Source organism: Rhipicephalus microplus, chromosome 1 (genome assembly GCF_043290135.1).
Source record: "Rhipicephalus microplus isolate Deutch F79 chromosome 1, USDA_Rmic, whole genome shotgun sequence".
Classification (NCBI taxonomy): domain Eukaryota; kingdom Metazoa; phylum Arthropoda; class Arachnida; order Ixodida; family Ixodidae; genus Rhipicephalus; species Rhipicephalus microplus.
The window spans coordinates 75312312-75330436 of record NC_134700.1 but is presented as its reverse complement, the minus strand read 5'-3'; the positions used below and the strand labels follow the sequence as shown (position 1 = coordinate 75330436).

Sequence of the window (18125 nt, the reverse complement as noted above, 5' to 3'; positions counted from 1 at the left end):
TCTCGTCTGGATACTGTTTTGAACTGCATTCGAAACGCTGGCCTAGTTTTAAACTCGAAGAAATGCCACTTCGGAGACCGCCAGACGCTTGTGCTCGGGCATTTCGTTGACAAGGACGGCATCCGCTCTGACCCTCAGAAGACAGCAGCAGTTGAGGCGGTCAATGCGCCGCTTTGCGTCAAGGAGCTTCGTAGTTTCCCGGGGCTTTGTTCGTACTTCCGCCGCTTTATTCCGAAGTTTGCCGACGTTTCGTATCCTCTCACATGTCTCTGACGAAAAGACAATTCCTTTGAGTGGACTCCTGAGTGCGATTCTTCATTCCGTCAATTGAGGTTTTTGCTGACGTCACGACCCGTGCTTCAGAACTTCAGCGTTCTGCTTCGACAGAGCTTCATACAGATGCTAGCGGCATAGGTATTGGAGCCGTCCTAGTACAACGTTACGGTGGCCGCGAACACGCCATCGCATACGCAAGTCGCTCCCTAAAGCAGGCCGCGACGAAACTACACTGTCACGGAACAAGGATGTTTAAACGGTAATATTTGTGATTCAGCGGTTTAGGTCTTACCTGAACGGACGCCCATTTACAGTCGCACCCGACCACCACTCGTTGTGTTGGCTTGTCAACCTTCGTGACCCTTGTGGCCACCTTGCGCACTGGGCACTCCGGCTACAAGAATACAGTTTTACCGTCGCTTACAAAAGTGGACATGCTGACGCGGACCATCTATCACGCATGCCACTCAGCACTACGGCCTGTGAATCCGATGACCATGACCAGCTTGTAGTGTCTGTGTCTCCTACATTCCCGGACTACCCCAGTTTCAGAGCAGAACAGCGGCAAGATGCTAAACTAGCACCACTATTCGCCGATGCATCCGCTTCCACTATTACACGCCGTTTCTGCATGCGTTATGTACTGTTGTTCAAAAGAAACCTCTCCAGCAGTGGCGCGCGTTTCCTTCTAGTGGTCCCGGACAGCCTGCGGACAGTTATTATGAGTGTGATACACGACGACCCTGCATCTGTACATTTAGGTTTGGCGCGGACGCTTCAGCGGACTAAAGAGCGCTTTTATGGGCCTGGTATGCAGAAGTCCATTGAGAGTTATGTGGCAAGGTGCAATGTCAGCGTCACAAACGTCCATCAACTGGTTCAGCTCGTCTTCTACAGTCGATGCCGACTCCAAGCGCACCTTTCGAACAAGTTGGGGTTGACTTTCTGGGCCCCTTTCCAAAATTGGCTAAGGGCAACCGATGGATAATTGCGTCGACTACCACACACGCTACTGCGAGACGGTGGCCATCCCCTCTGCAACTTCCAGTGAAGTCTCGTCGTTTCGCTACAATACGTCATCCCCCGACACGGTGATTATCAGCGATCGTGAACAACAATTCACAGTGGATGTCGTGGAGGAGCTATTCCGTTTGTGTGATCCCGCCTGCGTCACTCGACACCATACCACCTCCAAACTAATGGGCTGACGGAGCGTACCAACCGCACCATTATCAACATGTTGTCTATGTATGTCTCATGTGACCACAAGAACTGGGATGACGTACTCCCGTTTATTACTTACGCGTTCAACACCGCGAAGCATGAGATTAGAGCTTATAGCCCTTCCTTTTTGCTTTATGCACGTTTGCCCCGGCCCACAATTGACACAATATTACCTTTCTGTGATCACGACAACGTCACTGTCGCCGAGACTCTCTGTCTCGCCGAAGAGGCGCGTCGCATAGCTAGACTACGCACATTGGCATCGCAAGACAAAGCGAAAGCACGCTATGACATACATGATCGACCAGTGATTTATCACCGCGGTCATCTGGTGTGAATGTGGACTCCGATGCGCAAGCGCGGGTTATGCCAAAAGTTTATGGCCACTTACGATGGACTTTTTGTCATTGTCGACACACTTACAGAGGTCAACTATGCAATAGCTCGTCTCACGGCGAATGGTCGACGATCTGCTAAAACTCCAGTGATTCATGTTGCGCGCCTGAAACTGTGACGCCACGACAACTCGACTGACTCGTCCGGCGGCCTTCGTCTGCGCGAAGAGAAATATTGCGCACATGCACGAAAACAACGAAGCGTATACAGTGAACGCACTTTTCGCCCAGAGCAAGAATGGAAGGAGAGGATCAGGAGGATCTCTAACCAGTCGGCCGCTTATGAGCTGCCCCTCACGACCTAATAAATGGCCCCTTTCAACTTCTACGGGTCTCTTTCAACCGTAACAATATGGTCACATTTCCTCGACACAAGCAGCCATCTTCGAAGTTCCAGTACCAGATATCATCACAACTAGCCAGAATGCAGCGTGAAGTCACTAAAATTAGTACTCTAGTCCCGAAGTCCACTTAGTGTCGATGTTGTAAGGTGCCCCGTGAGAAATTTTATTTTATTGTTGAAATGAAATACATTATCACAATTTGCCGAGTGTTATACTTCCTCGGAGCCATCTGTGTACATAGGCGATAAGTATGGCACAACTCGCCTTGAGTATATGGTGTCAGTACCTCTTAAGGTATGGTGCAAAAGCTTATCCACTTTTCATTTACGTTAGTAGCCTACGTGTTGCACATATTTTGCGTGAGTGCAGCCCCTGTAGCAATGAAATGCAGGCGCATTGTAGCATAAATGCTTTGTACCATACTGTAGGTACGGCTCATGATAATGCAAGCATAATTCTGGAATGACCATGTGAACAAAGCATACCTTGGTATTTATTACTGAAGTAACTTTTATTATAAATATCAGGTATAATCTAAATGACATATATTCCCCACCTTCAATCCGTGCAACCCTGATGATAATTACAATACACAAATATTTAAATTACAAACTTAATGACTAATTAAATTACACATTTCATGACTACATCAAAGGGGCCATGTCACAATCACTCAAAAAAATTTCATTTTCAGTGAGCACTAAAAGTAAGAGGTATATTATGCCTAAACTGGCTATTAAAAGCAAACCTGAAAAATATTACAATAACAGAAAACCTTGCCCGCCGCTAGAGACTAGCCTTTTGCCATGATGAATGTGACAATGCATATTAAGGAGCGTAGCTGTTGTGTTACACCGAAGTTTCAGCTGGTGCAAATAATCTAATTTCAGGTCCAAATGGAAAAAGTTAAAAAAGCAGGGATTCACATACAGTTGACGAAGACTGTTTGCAGGAATGCAGATGCTCGAAAAGCTAGCTGCTTGTTACATCATTGCTCGCGAGTGCTGCCCCGCTGCCCAGCCACGCCTGTATTTATTAAACACTCAATTACACATAAATCTTCATGCAAACGTGCTACCGTTCTGCCAGATAATTTGTGAATGCACAACAATAAACCTACACAACGCAGAACATGATCAAAAATTAGGTGTCATGACCCCTTCAAACACTCCCGCTTCGCCTGAGCCTTTAAGTGTAAAGCAACGTATCGGAGTTTTCTATTTTTTTAAGTGACAAGAATTAGAGATTATTAGTCTACATCATAAGGCAGATCTTTATAGGCGTATGTGAGCATTGTAATGCAAGCCATATTTTTGTCAATTTTTCGCAATGAATAAAATATTTAAAAAGTACATTACCCCGATACTTCTTACTGAAATCTCAAAATCTACGAAATCTAATTTTTAGAGGCCAAGAAAAGCTTTGCCCTGCGCCAAAATAGGTCTCTTCAAATGAATAATGAAAGCATCGTGATTAAAAGCCAAAACTTATGTGCTCTCACTAAAGTCACCTAGGATGCCTGGCAGCTATAAATCTTTTAGCACAACCTTGCTTATTAAGGTTCACAGCACATTCACTAATGTGATAAGTAAACGTGCCAAGTTTTAACGAAAAATGTTTATCAGCAAAAACGTACGAAAAAATACAAGAAATGTAGGTTTCAAGAAAATGAACAAAAATATGTGAAACAGGTGCAGCACCTACACAAAGTGATCAGTAGTGCTAAATCTTTCATACCTGTAACCAGTTACACTGAACCAGCTATTGGCCTTTTTTTTCTTTCTGGAGACGGTATTTATATGAGAGAGCGAATCTGGTTGTTGACAGGCTGACATATGTGTCCTTGAGCGCAAACAATGCATGTACAATGCTGTGCAATAGCCTGGTGAGAAGTGTACGGTTTTTATGACTGAAAATGTTAAGTTGGCTAAGCTATTAAAGCATTATTACATATTTACACTTTTAATATGATGGCCAAAAGGGTCATGAAATGCTTGCTCTAAAACGACAATGCGAAACCACTGGCATCCACACGCACTAACTAGGCGACGTCAGCATAAGTTGTGCTTTGCCTATTGAGGAATGCAAAACTCTTGGGTACTTGCCAGTGCATGCAATTCGGACACCTATCAGCGTCTTTGCCCCAGGCAATGGACGCCAACTTGAACTATGTAGCTGACGTCATATTAAGTAGCATTCTTGTTGGATACGGATTGCGTATGGCAGACGCCGATGAGCGCCTCTTGCACGTGCTCACAGATGCCGTAGAGTTCTGCCTTTCTCGATAGGCAAAACGTCTATACAACCTTTTCACAACCACTTTAAACAGTAAACAAAACACTATATATCAAGCTAATTTTATGATGCACAAAAAACTGGCACTTTAAGTTTTCACTTAGTAGCTGTTTCACTTTGTGACTTTGCAAAAAAACTGCATGAAGAGAAAGTTCATGCAGCAAAGTAATAAGTGATTCAGCATGACCAAAAACGTAAAAATCACATTTTAAAAAGGAATTTGCACTTGGCCACATACCTTGATAAGAAAAAAATATCTTCATCCAATGAAAAAAAAGCCCACGTACTCCATTACTAAATATATGAGCTTCACGTTCAGTTCTAACTGTCGCTGTTCTGGTACCTTCTTGATGAATTCAGGAAGCCAAAGCCCAAAATGTTCATGTTCGTTCTCGGCTCTGTTTTCTTTTGTGTCGCACATTCTGAGTGTTGCACATTCTGAGTAATACTATCTAGCTCTTTCTCATTCTTTCTCTAGCGACTTTTTCGCTGGGTTGGTGTTGACCCGGCGCTTCCATCAGCGACGGCAGGCTCTGGAGCTGTCGTCTCTTGGAGGCAAGGGCAAAAAATCACCGGAGGCCCAGAATAATCATCATCTGAATGTGCAGAAGCTTCTGACAGGTCTAAATACTTGTCTTCAAACTGAAACATGTCCTGCAGAAACTCCTGCACATTCATACCTATGGTGGTAGCACGGCTATCAGGCCTCAGTAGTTGTCTGGCAGCCTGCACCTGGCTTACAGGCCTTACTGGTGCACCCGGACTGCAGAAAATGCTGGCAGTGTTCTGCAAGCTTGCAGGGCTAACATAACTTCCAAATTTCCTGCGGGCAGAATTATGTGTGAACGTTATGGCCTTATATAAAATCACCTCGTTCTGCACTGCAATAGAATCAAAGATTAAACTGTGATTTTCTTTAGGCACATTTTGTGTCATTTTACACTCTGCCACACTAAAATATCTGGTTTTGCATGTTTCCAAGTCATATACAAAGGGTCCATGCACTCATTTACTAGCACTTCAATTAAACTTTGGCAATGCGGCAATCTAAGGTCTATGAATGTAAACATAAATAAAAGACATTAATTTACTTACATTTCATCTAGGTAATCTAGAATTTTATGGCACAAGCGACATTCAAAAACAAAACCAATAAGCTAACTGTGCTAGCAATACAGTTTGAAATTGCGCAGCTAATGATTGATGAAGTGACCATAATTCATTTTACATCTAGAAAATCTCTGCAGTAGTACATCGTCTTGGCAAACAGACTGGCAGGGATTATTAGTGTCAAAACAGAAAAAAAGCAGTATGAATAACATTTTTATAAAAATAAATATATAGCGAAACATATTGGTCATAACAGAAGCTGGACTAATTGACCAAACAGGAATAGGTGTTTTGCAACAGTGGCCGTGTCCTTACGCATAAAGCCAATCATCGGCAGGCAACATTGATGCAGTAAACTAGACAAACTCTGCTACTACAGCACATGTTATTCACAATAACTGCACGAGATGTTAGCAGAGAAGCATACATACCTCATAGCAAGGATGTCAACAGTGTAAGATGGATTCCTAGAGTCGTTTTAGTGCTTTCACTGGAACACTCAGTCAATTTTAAGTTAAATAAAAAATGTAAGTATTGTTTAGTCTTCGACGAACTACAACATTTAGCTGATGCAATATGACCATACATGGGGTGTAGAGATAGTGTGAATGTTTGCGGCAACGTTAAATGTAAAGGCACAACTATGCAGTTTACTAAGAGCCAACATATTTGCTCATGATCTTGATAAATACAATGTATATATATATATATATATATATATATATATATATATATATATATATTGTAAGACAATATTGACAACGTTTGACCTTCATCTTCTTCATCTGTATATAATCATCATCACGAAAAATGTCGTCTTCGTTCGAAGGGTTGATCAGGCGATTCGGCCTAATAAACGCCGTCGAAACTCCAACGCTACTACTGTGTTGCAATATATATATATATATATATATATATATATATATATATATATATATATATATATATATATATATATATATATATATATATATATATATATATATATATATATATATATTGTACATTGTCAATTTTTATATAAGGGGGCACGTGAGCGTGTTGAATTGAATTGAATTGAATTGAATTGAATTGTTTATTTTCAACATAATACATGTCGAGGGATGGTATGGCTAAAGGCAGAATTAACTGCCTGACAATGGCCCTACCACCCAAGCACTGTCCAACAGGGTTGTGGCTATCAGTAAGAAATTATACATTAGAAAGCGGAAGCTCAGCACGGAAAAAAGAAACATGACATAGCGCTACTTGCAAGGGACGACGACATACATATAGGAATAGTAGAATTGAGTTCTTTAATGTAACAGGTCTTAAGCCACATGTTGTTAGAGGTCTACTCATACTATGAAGGGCACGCAAGACAGCAAATATAATTTAACAACACGCTTAAACAGGGATTTTGATGAAACTTCATACACATTGCTAAGTAATTGTGGATGCTGGTTTAGGAAACTAGGGATCATGTATTTTAGCTGTTTAGTACCGTATTTTGTTCTGCAAAACGGAACTTCGAGGTGGCTGTGTCGCAAAATATATGGATTGCGGTTAGTCAAGTACATGTGTGTAAACATAGATTCATTTTGACGCATTTTTCTGTGTATGTATGTAGCAAGTTTGAGGGAGTATAGCTGATCCACTTTTAATATCTCATTTTTTAAAAAAAACGGTGCTGTATGGTCAAGATAAGCAAGGTTTTCTATGTGTCGAACAGCTTGTTTTTGGAGGAGTGTCAGCCTGATTAAGTTTGTTTTGCTTGTAGTACCCCAGACTAAGAGGCAGTAGTATAGTTGAGAATGTATGAGTGTATAGTACAGCTGACGTTTTAGCCAAGTCGGAACCAGATGCCGGATATTGTAAAACACTCGATTGGACCTGGAAATGCTAGTATGTAATTTGTTTACGTGATGAGTCCAGCTCAAATGTTCTTCGAACAATACTCCCAGAAACTTAAATACAGATACCCGTTCAATAGCGGAAGCATCAAAACGAAGAGAAATGTCAGTGACATCGGGTTTATTCTTAGGTTTAAAAACAATGAATTTCGTTTTAGTAACATTTAACTGGAGCTGGTTGAGGGACAACCAAATCAGCAGCTGGTGCAACCAATTGTTTGTTACTATTGCCAAGTCAGCTAAATTATGACCAGAGAAAAATAAACTGGTATCATCGGCGTAGAGAACCATTTTAGGCGTAAGTGGTATATTCACAATGTCGTTGATATAAATTATAAAAAATAGAGGACCCAAGATGGACCCCTGAGGTACGCCGCACATTATTTGCTTCATCTCTGAGCTTATGTTATTAAGACTTACAAATTGAAATCTATCTGAAAAATAACTCTTTATCAGTTCTAAGGTAACGCCTCTAATTCCATATTCGGGAAGTTTTTGAAACAAAATGTGATGCTTTATAGAGTCGAAAGCTTTCCTGAAGTCAAGAAAAACTCCAACAGTAAATAACCTGTTTTCAAAATTTTCAATTATTTCTTCTTTAACACTCAGCAGTGCCTCCTCGGTTGATTTATTCTTACGAAAGCCGAATTGATTGTCAACAAGTGCCCGCTTTTCATCCAAGAATTGGGTTAACCTAAACTTTACAACTAATTCTAATACTTTAGAAAAAAGAGGTAGCACAGATATGGGCCTGTAGTTATTCAGATCATTCAAGGATCCACCTTTATGCAAGACTACAACTTTGGCTATTTTCATACTAGCAGGAAAGATCCCGGTAGATAGCGCGCTATTACATATATGACAAAGCGGGGCACATAGTATATCAGCAACATGAATAATTGGTCTCGCTTTGATTTCATCATATCCGGCTGCGCTATCTGTTTTCAAAGATTTGATTAATTTACAAATTTCATCTGCAGTGCACGGAGACAGAAATATGGAGTTGGTACTGTGAGATGATATATATCCACATAGATCATTTGTAAGATTGTTAGTACCAGGATTATTTGCAATACCAGCATGCAAAAAGTGATCATTAAATTTGTTCACCAGTGGAGTACTGGTATATTCCACATCATCAAACATAAGTGTGCTAGGGATCATAATATTTGAGCTGCCTTTGAGTTTACGAATTGTAGCCCATATTTTTTTGGGGTCACCTGATATCGACGCAAACACATCTTGGTAATATTGAGTGCGAGCTTTCCGAAGATCCGAATTGAGCTTGTTCCTGAGCTTTTTATATTCCCGAAGAATTGTTTCGTCTTTTACACGAATGAAAGTGTCAAATAATCTGTCCCTCATTCTAATTCTATGGTATAACTCACGAGTAACCCATGGTTTTCTAGATTTTCGATTACCTTTAACTGAATGTAGTGGAAAAGCAGAGTCATACGAGTGCTTAACTTTCTGCAAAAATAAATTGTAGGATAAATTCGGATCTTTCTCGTTGTATACATCTGTCCAATCAATATTTTCGACCAATGACCTAAATGCATTCAGTGCCCCATTATTAAAATTTCTTCTAAAAAATGGAGCACTGCGTGCATGACAGTTTTTACTTTTGGGGCGCGGAACGAAAACAAAGATTGGCAGATGATCACTAATATCGAAAGTGAGAATTCCTGAAAATACATCAGCGCTATCATGATTTGTTATGCACAAGTCAATTAAGCTTTCTGTATCTGGTGTTATTCTAGTGGCCCGGTTTATAGTGTTAGAACAATGAAATGACTCTATGACATCTTTAAAACGTTGTGTTTGAGAATTGGATAATAATAAATTTATATTAAAATCACCAATCAGAACAACCGACAGACCTGTCATGGTAGCGTACTCAAGAATCTTGCTAACAGACAAACTAAATTCATGAAAATCACCAGAAGGGGGGCGATAGATAGCCGCAATCACGGTACTACAACATTTGACAGCAATTGACTCATAATCATCGTTAACAGCTGAAAATTCAGCGAGAACAAAGTAGTTCAGGTTATTTCTGATATAAAGTGAACAACCGCCTCCTCGACGACCTTTCCTGAAGACACTTTCACACTTGTATCCATCAAGAAAATTGACATCAGAAACCGACGAAAACCACGTCTCTGTAAATGCCAGAATGTCAAATTTATGGTCTAGTGCCAATTTATGGTCTAGTGTGGCCTGCTAACCCTGATGGCTGCTTGCAGCATGTTCAAATGGGAGCGAGAGTTACCACAACTAGTGGCGAGCGGAAACAACCAGTGATAGGCGATATAAAACTGGTGGCAAACGTTGAACCCTCCCCCATTTTAAGCCATAAGAGGTAAGGCCTGGCCTCGTGTGAGTTCAATTTCTGCTGAAACCCCGATAGTTTTGCCTTTGGCTCTATGCTGCCAATGTCATTTTTTATTACCACTCTCATATTGCAACAACCAATGTCTTCTTGACATTCCTGGGTAAATATAAACCATCAATCACTTGTGGACCATATTGTGGCTCATGGTATACATATATACGCCATACAAGTCTGGAGAAAAGGCTTTGACAACGAATGCAACAGGATTTTTTCGTTAGCCATGGCATGACCAGCCAGATACATGGGTCAAAGAAGAAATTACAGCTCACTAAGGCTCACTCGAGAAATACATTTTGACATGAGGATTTGCTCTAACTCAGACTCACCACAATGAACCAGAGTGCTCAGTCACACTGTACTTTTTCAAAACGGAACTGAACTACGGACCCAAACTCACCAACTTAGCTACTCAGCCAGACTCACAGTTTCGCCCGAATTCGGGTTGACTCACGACTTCATTAGTGTAAGATTTCGTTTTTCGATCTTAGCGTTAAAGCTTCTTAACGCAAGTAACTCACATAATCAGTTCTCTACAATATGCCTTTAGTCTTCTAGCTTCAACAACGAGTTATCAGCGGTTGCAATTCAATGAGGTGATTTTTAAGAAATATTCGGCTCACACAGATTATCTCGAGAAAACACCTACCCTGAAAAAATTGGTGGGGAGGGTCGTGGCACCCTTGCACCCCTAATTCCCTGTTTGAATCAACAAATATTGGGCAGCGCATTGTTGAGGTATCTGTGAAAAGACTTAGTACAGAGTTAAGTCGATGTAACACTTATGATCAAACACATTATGGGGAAAAAGATTTGAAGATGCTGTCAGCCAAACTCTCACACAATGAAAAAGTTGTTAGTGTTCCCTGAAGTAGCAAAAATATTTTGGGAGGTTCAATGCCTCTAAATCACCATATCATTATGAGAGACGCCATATTTAAGGGTTTTGGAAATTGTGACCACCTGGGGTTGTTTATAATTTGCACCTATATCTAAGTGCAAAGGCCTGTAGCATTTACTCCTTCATTTAAAATGCAGCTGCTGTGGATGAGGTATTATCCTACAACTTGTGGGTCAGCAGTTGAGCATCATAACCACAAGACCGTCGTGGTGGGTGAAATAGCAAATAAAAGTAACATGTATGATGCAAAGAGAGCTCTTTGACTATGCACAACAAAAATATTTCTTTTCCCATTCGACAACACTGCTGAACGATGGCAAAATGCGCACCATTGCGTCGGCAAAAGGTTTTTTCAAGGTTCTTATTGTGCTTGATATTGATGTTAGTATTTTCAGTACTGCACTGCTTAGATTACTATAGCTGTTGAACATGATAATTTTTCACATCACTGCACACTGCTGCATTGGCCACATGTAACAGTAATCAACACATGAACTTCCTACAAGCTTACAATGCATTCAACATAGGCACACTTGAAAATCACAGAATTTTTGGTATGCCACATGATTACAGTTTAAAAAGATGACATTTAGCAATGCTCATGACAATGATTAATAAAAGGACCTACGCCCTTGTTTCTATGGTATCCTTCAGAAAGTATAAAAGCTGGAAATATGACCACGTGATGGTGATAGACTCCACATCGTCCAGGCCGGCACCACTCTTCTTTGCTTTTTTATTTGCTACGGAGAGCCGCCGGAATTTGTCGCATAGCGTCGTCCAACGCTTCTGTACAAGCTCGGTGGCGTCTGCGCAATGAGAAATACAAATATTGAAGCGCTGATGCACGTCGCACGAACGACCAAGTGCTAACTTACCATCAATAATAACATTCGGTAACACGGCTGCAGCTACCTCTCGCCACGTCGCGGCCTTCACAATCTGGTCCTTGTGCTGCCGGTGGCTTACCATTCATAATGTTGATCTATGCTGCACTGCAGCGATGAGAATCTTGTTGTCAATGGAGGCACCGTTCATTGCTTGCTCCTCACACAACAACTGCAGCACTGCACAGCTGAACACAGAACATCAGGCTTGTGCAGCACATGTTCCGGAAGCGAGATTGTGAGCACCGTAAACATTCGGTGCGACCGTAGTTGTTCGTAGATTTTCAAGGCCAAAAATTGTCATGCCTGCCTACTGCATCGACTGCCACTGAATGTAGTTTTGCACCAACACATACAATAGGCTAGCAATTTTCGCAGTAGGACGGTTTCACCGCTGCACGATGACGGCCATATCACAGATCACAAAGTAGCATTCGTCGTATGCTTCTCGTTAACACGCACACCGGTGCTACAGTACAATTCATTCATGTAAACACGCACATGAAAGCTTCAGTAGAATTCGTTAACGTAAACACGCACATTGGAGCTACAGCTGAATTCGTTTATGTAAACACGCACGCCGGATCAATTCGTGCGTGTCAGTGACACCATGTACTACAGCTCAACGAAGTTTGTACGCCGATGTAAACGATGGTCAATTGTCACTAGCTTGTCATCATACGCTACTGCAAAGACATCGAACAAGCCTCAAGCACTCTTTCTATGTATTGTTATTTTTTCTTTTCTAGCTAGCTGAGACGTAAACAGCTCAACTTTTGTTGCCGGAGCTTGTCACGTCAGCTTCCACCGAGGAATGCAAACTAAGCACACATCATTTTCGGCATCCGGCGGGTGTCGATCATCCTGACTTCTATAATCGGAAGCATGTTACCACCACAGCCCACTGACTTCGAGCACAACGTATGGGGATGAAAGCACAGGCGCAGTGCAATCGCCTATACGATGTTTTCACTCAGCCAACGACCACACTGAAACCGGCAGGCACTTGCTGGGAAGCCGGCAGGCATTTGCTGTATTCGTCGGGGTCACTCGCGCTCGGCACGAAATTGAGTCACGCTGGTAGGACTCGCACACATTTGTCATGTCATTGTAGATGACGAAGTGGTCATACAGGAACGCTTGGAGTAGTTTCTGTGCTTGAGCCCAGCACTCAGCTGTGCCTTCGAAGCGGTAGCCATAAGCACAACACTCGAAGGCATCACAGCCTCTGGTTGGTTGGCGTCGCTGTACGCGTGGTGACGTGGTGTACGCGAGGCGCAAATATCAAGCCCGGCTTGATTCCTCGCGCGTCCTCGCGTATGCCCCTTCAACGCCGACACCGAGGGGCTCATTTGACGTATTTGACGTGTAGGCGCGAGCATACGCGTGCCAGTAGTTGCCACTTTACACCTTGGTTTTATTAGCCAAGCGTGTTTCGGTCAAAGGCTCCTAAGTAAAAACTGTTTATTTAGAGACCTTATTTCGGTGAAGGCAGTCGCGACGCCTCACGCGCGTGAAAGCCAAAGTATGTTGAAAAGGAAATTAAAATTGTTCTTATCTTGCAGCACGAAAACAAGTTGTGTTTTAAAATAGTGTGAATTTATTCACATTCGCGTATACGGTGGTGCTTGACGCATGAGCATTTTTTGTCATGTTTACTTCGAGCAGGACAAACGCGTTTAAATTGCGCTGCCTCCAGCGCTGGTCAAGTCAAACTAAAGAAAGTATCGGAACAGATGAAACAGTGGCTGCTGTTCAAAACGACATTGTTACTATTGCATCTGAAATCACTAACTAGCGAAGGTTTGCGGAGTCCTGTTGACGAAGGAATCAAAGAAGCAGCTCGACATGTTCCTTTCTGGCCCAAAATTTCAGCTCTTGATCGTATCGTAGAACGTCACCCTACATGCACGGATTTTTAAAGAGATTGACTGCGAGGACTTCTCAGAGAAGGCGCAGATGCTCCAGCAGCCGTCAAGGCTTGTGGGTTGGCCGAACAACTACTATGCTCTCAGAGCAGCATGAACTCGCGGCGCTGCCTATTTGGTTGTTTTCCTTGTGTCACGTGATTTTTAGCTCGGTACTATCTAGGGTGACAGCGACGCTCTGGTCACATGCTCAGCGCCTGACCGTCTGGCGCATGCGCAGTGGCGCAACCACCGACTAGCTGAGCGAAGCGAGAGGTGAAATACGGTTAGCTAAAAGCGCCTATTATTAGTAGTGTTGTTTCGATGGTTTGCCATAACTTACTTATTACGCAACCGCTCCGTAAGCTATCGAAAGCCGCTACTTTCTCCTGTCCACCTTTTTACAGCTGGTAAATGAAAAATGATAGAGTTGAATCCTATTGCTGCCATTGATTTCTCTCGCTAATAAACACGTCAATGTGGGTAGGAACTGAATGAGAATGCAGTGAATTCCTGCGCTATCACTCACCTTTCAGGTTTCTTTGCATGACAGTGTGCCAATGGAACTTGTACATCTTCTGTATTCTTAACATACTTTTGTACGTGAACCAGCTTGTATGGGCAAAGTATATGTCCCTGTTTCCGGGTGCCATCTTGATAAGTGCCGAGCAGGTCAAAGTCCTCAGAGAATGAATGTTCTGGAACCGCCCAAACTTCATCTCTAACTCAAGCAAGTCTCCGATTGCCGAGAGCAACCTGTACACAAACAGAAAATTTCATTTCAGCACGAGACTATCGGCAATGTTTTAAGAATATTTTGCAGTCGTAAAGTATATCGACGACCTTTTTAAGCAGTGCCTACTGGAGCTTTTGTTACATCACTTTGGACAAAACTTGTCTAAAAGTATTGAAACTAGAACATCCGTACATAAAAAATAGTTAGTGCTTAGAAGATTGTCTCGCAGTTCTGATTTTATTGTTCAAACAGACAAAAGGTGCTTTCAGAGGCAGGCACTTCCTATGATTGGGTTGGTGTTTATAAAGTACAGACAAAAAGCGCTGACTAGTAAGTGACCTTTGTTGCCGTAATCTGTTGTAGCAAACATCAAGCGTTCTCGACCATGCGCCCCTTCGTTCAGAGAAGGGCATGATCTGTAGATGCACGTGCATGAGATCTGTAGGTCTCCGGCGTATGCGGGGATGAAAGAGAACGACGAGGCCGCTGGCGCACGTGGAAGAATGCGCCATCGTAGTCAAGTTTAAAATGAAAAAACAGATGAAAACCTTTATTGTTGAAAAAAAATAGAGTGTGGGGGCCAAAGCATGACCCCGCTGCATGGTCACCATCCCTACTCCGGGACACCGCATGACGAGGCCCCGACTCGCGACCGTCTCATCAGAGTTCGTTGTGACTCCAGCGAGGAGCAGTTGAGGCGGGCGGTCTCTCGTGCCTCTTGGGAAGGGGTAAAAGAAGGGGTCAGATGGGGATTTTCGCACATTCCTACACCATGTGGAAGATGTCAAAGACCTCTCCACAGTGTGGGCACCACCCACACATGTTCGGGTCGAAGTGTTTGATAACTGCAGGACCGAATAGAGTGCCTGTCTGTAGACGCCTGAAAGTTTGCTCATCCACTTTACTCAGCCCCTTTGCAGGAGCCGGGAAAAAATTCTGAGTGTAGCGATAATAAAAACTATTTCTCTGAACTGCAGCAGCGGTGTATTCGTCTGCGAGCCATAAGAGCTGGGGTGAGCGGCCTGGTGGGTAAGCACTCTGCCGGCCGCGTCAGCGGCTTAATTACCTCGTAAACCCTGATAGCCAGGAGCCCAAAATATGCTTTTTAGAGGTTGGACAGAGACAGTTCGTCTTAGAATATGGCCAGCTAAGAGGGACATCTCCTCTGCTACATAGTCAGCGTACGCTTTTTTTGAATCTGTTATTATCGTCTTCGAATCACGATCCGTGGCAGCAAGCGCTGTCGCTACTTCCTTAGTACACTCTCAATTTTGTGCTCTGAGGGAAAGCCCGTTAACGTGCATGCCCTGGTGAACTGTAGCAGCCGTTGTAATTTTCTTGGGCGTCGGTCCTCCTATGTCAACGTAGTATACACCAGGTCGGGAACCATGTCGTCTTTCAAGCGCCCGAGCCCGCACTTGTCTCCTGCTTTCATGCGTGTGCGTGTCCATGCAAGTGGGGAGCGGAGGGACCCAGAGCAGTTGGCGCCAGAGTTCTGAAATACGCTCTGCCTCCTCTGGAGTGCAAGTGTGTTGAACGATTAAACGTGTTTAAACGGTAGAACAGGCGGTGCCCGATGGGCGTCTGCATAAGTGGCGTATAGTGATTCATACTATGCGCTTATCGCAACTCCTGGTATGAGTTGAGCACACCCAACACCCTGAGTTTTGTGTTAGAAGTAGCCACCAAAAGATCCAGAGCTTTTCGTAGCCTTGCGGATAATGGCGTCAATTCTTTCATGTTCTTGCTTGTTAGTGCGAAGGTATGGCATGGAGTAGAAGATCTGGCTAGTCACGAAGGCATGGACGAGCCGAAGTGCCTCCCGGTCTCGCAGGCCACCCCACTTCTTGGCAACACGGTGTACAGTGCGCCCTACCTGTTCGCCTACTCTCTTGAGTTTTGCAATAGTAGTCTGCTCAGAGCCTGTGTTGAATGAAAAGACTCAGGATCCGGGTCTTTTCCACCTCTCTGATGGAAACACCAGACAGAGAGATTTGTATACCTATGTTATCTTTTGGATTCACTCACACATGCAGAAGCTCTAATTTAGTTTGGGCACACTGGAGTCCACAGTCGTTGCCATACACCTCGACTATGGATGCGGTCCGCTTAAGGCGGTCCTGCCATTGCTTTCTCAGTACATTCGAAAAACGCGGAACTGACGCAGAATGGGTAAGGACTAAGTTTGTCTGCGGTGAGGGAGTCGAGGTTTTAGCAGCGCACAGCAGCGTTCTACGATTATGCATGTCGGCACGGTTTCATTTATTTTATTTATTTATTTATTTACAATACTGCTACTCTCTTTCGAGAGCGTGGCAGTTGGGCAATACAGTAATTTTTCACACACACAAAAAAGGATGTAGACGTAAAAACATGCAAGCATAATAACAGGACATGAGTATCATATAACCATTGAGCAGTACAGAAGTTAAAAGGTAATTATGTTATTAATACCCAATGTATGCAATATTCACAAGATACAAAGCAAGTTATAGCCATTATACGGAGCTGAAACCATGCCGAAAGGCGATAAAAATAAAATACATGATTGAACAACGGCTCTTATGTTAGCATTGGTATCGTGAGGGAAAACATAAATGGAACAGTTGTGACAGTAATAGCAAGCACTGAAAGCATACTTCAAAAATAGCTATACTACTGTGAAAGGAACATTGAAAAGGGTGTTGCTTTAACTAACAAACAGCAGATCTGGACCGGTGCCCCTGCATGCGTATAAACTGTTATGCGCGCCCAGTTTTTTCTATCTCTGCAATAAATTGTGATAGTGATTGGGAGTTTGTGATAGTGGCTTCAAGTTGGTTCCATTCCGCTATCGCGCGCGGGAAGAATGAGTACTTAAACGTGTCGTTCCTACATGCGTATTCTGACAATGTGCGCGCATGTTAATTGCGAGTTTGCCGAGCCTGTGAAAATGAAAGGTATTTGGATGAATCTATCTTGTATTTATTTTTTACTAGCTGGAAAAGGAATTTTAAGCGAGCGTGTTTCGCTCTTGTGGACAGTGTTTGTAAACCTAAGGTAAAAGATGTGTTGGGGAATCTGTGCGTCTATATTTGTTGTAAATAAATCTTACAGCTTTCCTTTGTATTGCTTCTGGTTTGGTTATATTAGTCAGCGAATACGGAAACCAGACAGTGTTTGCATATTCTAAAACTGATCTTACGAATGATGTGTAAGCTAGCAGCTTCGTTGGCGTTGTTGAGAGCGCTAGAGTTCGTTTTAATAAGAATAGTTTGCGTAGCGCCTTCGAAGTTATATAAGCGATGTGTTTGTCCCATTTGAGATCAGAAGTCAGTGTAACTCCTAGATATTTATGTTCCTCAACTTTATTAAGAAGTGTGTTATTAATGGTGTATGGGAAGTTGGATGGTTTTGTTTTTCTGCTTATGGTCATTATCCCTGATTTTTGTGTGTTTATTTTCATCTGCCATTTAGAGCATCAATTAGCCGCGACAGCTAGAGAATCATTAGGCATAATGTGATCGTTTTAGTGATTAATTTCTCTATAGGTCACACAGTCGTCCGCAAATAGCTTGATGTTGCAAGTGATATTAGCAGTGATATCATCAATAAAGAGCAAGAAAAGCAATGGCCCGAGTACCGAGCCTTGGGGAATGCCGGATGTTACTGCTACTGTGTTAGAAGACATCTGTTCATAGAGTACAAATTGTGACCTGTTAAATAACAAAGCTTTTATCCAAGCGGAAAGTTCTCGTATTCCAAAAACATTTTCTACTTTAGCTAT

General features: G+C 42.6%; 1 protein-coding gene across 1 annotated transcript in view; it reads right to left on the bottom strand.

Annotated features, from left to right (window-relative positions):
• The window catches only part of LOC142765406 (putative phospholipase B-like 2), a 194500-nt gene that overhangs the window by 31936 nt on the left and 144439 nt on the right, over nt 1-18125 (bottom strand). Inside the window, exon 2 of the mRNA XM_075866342.1 lies at nt 14153-14379. Coding sequence (XP_075722457.1) covers nt 14153-14379 — 227 coding nt within the window. The remainder of the gene's footprint in view (nt 1-14152; nt 14380-18125) is intronic.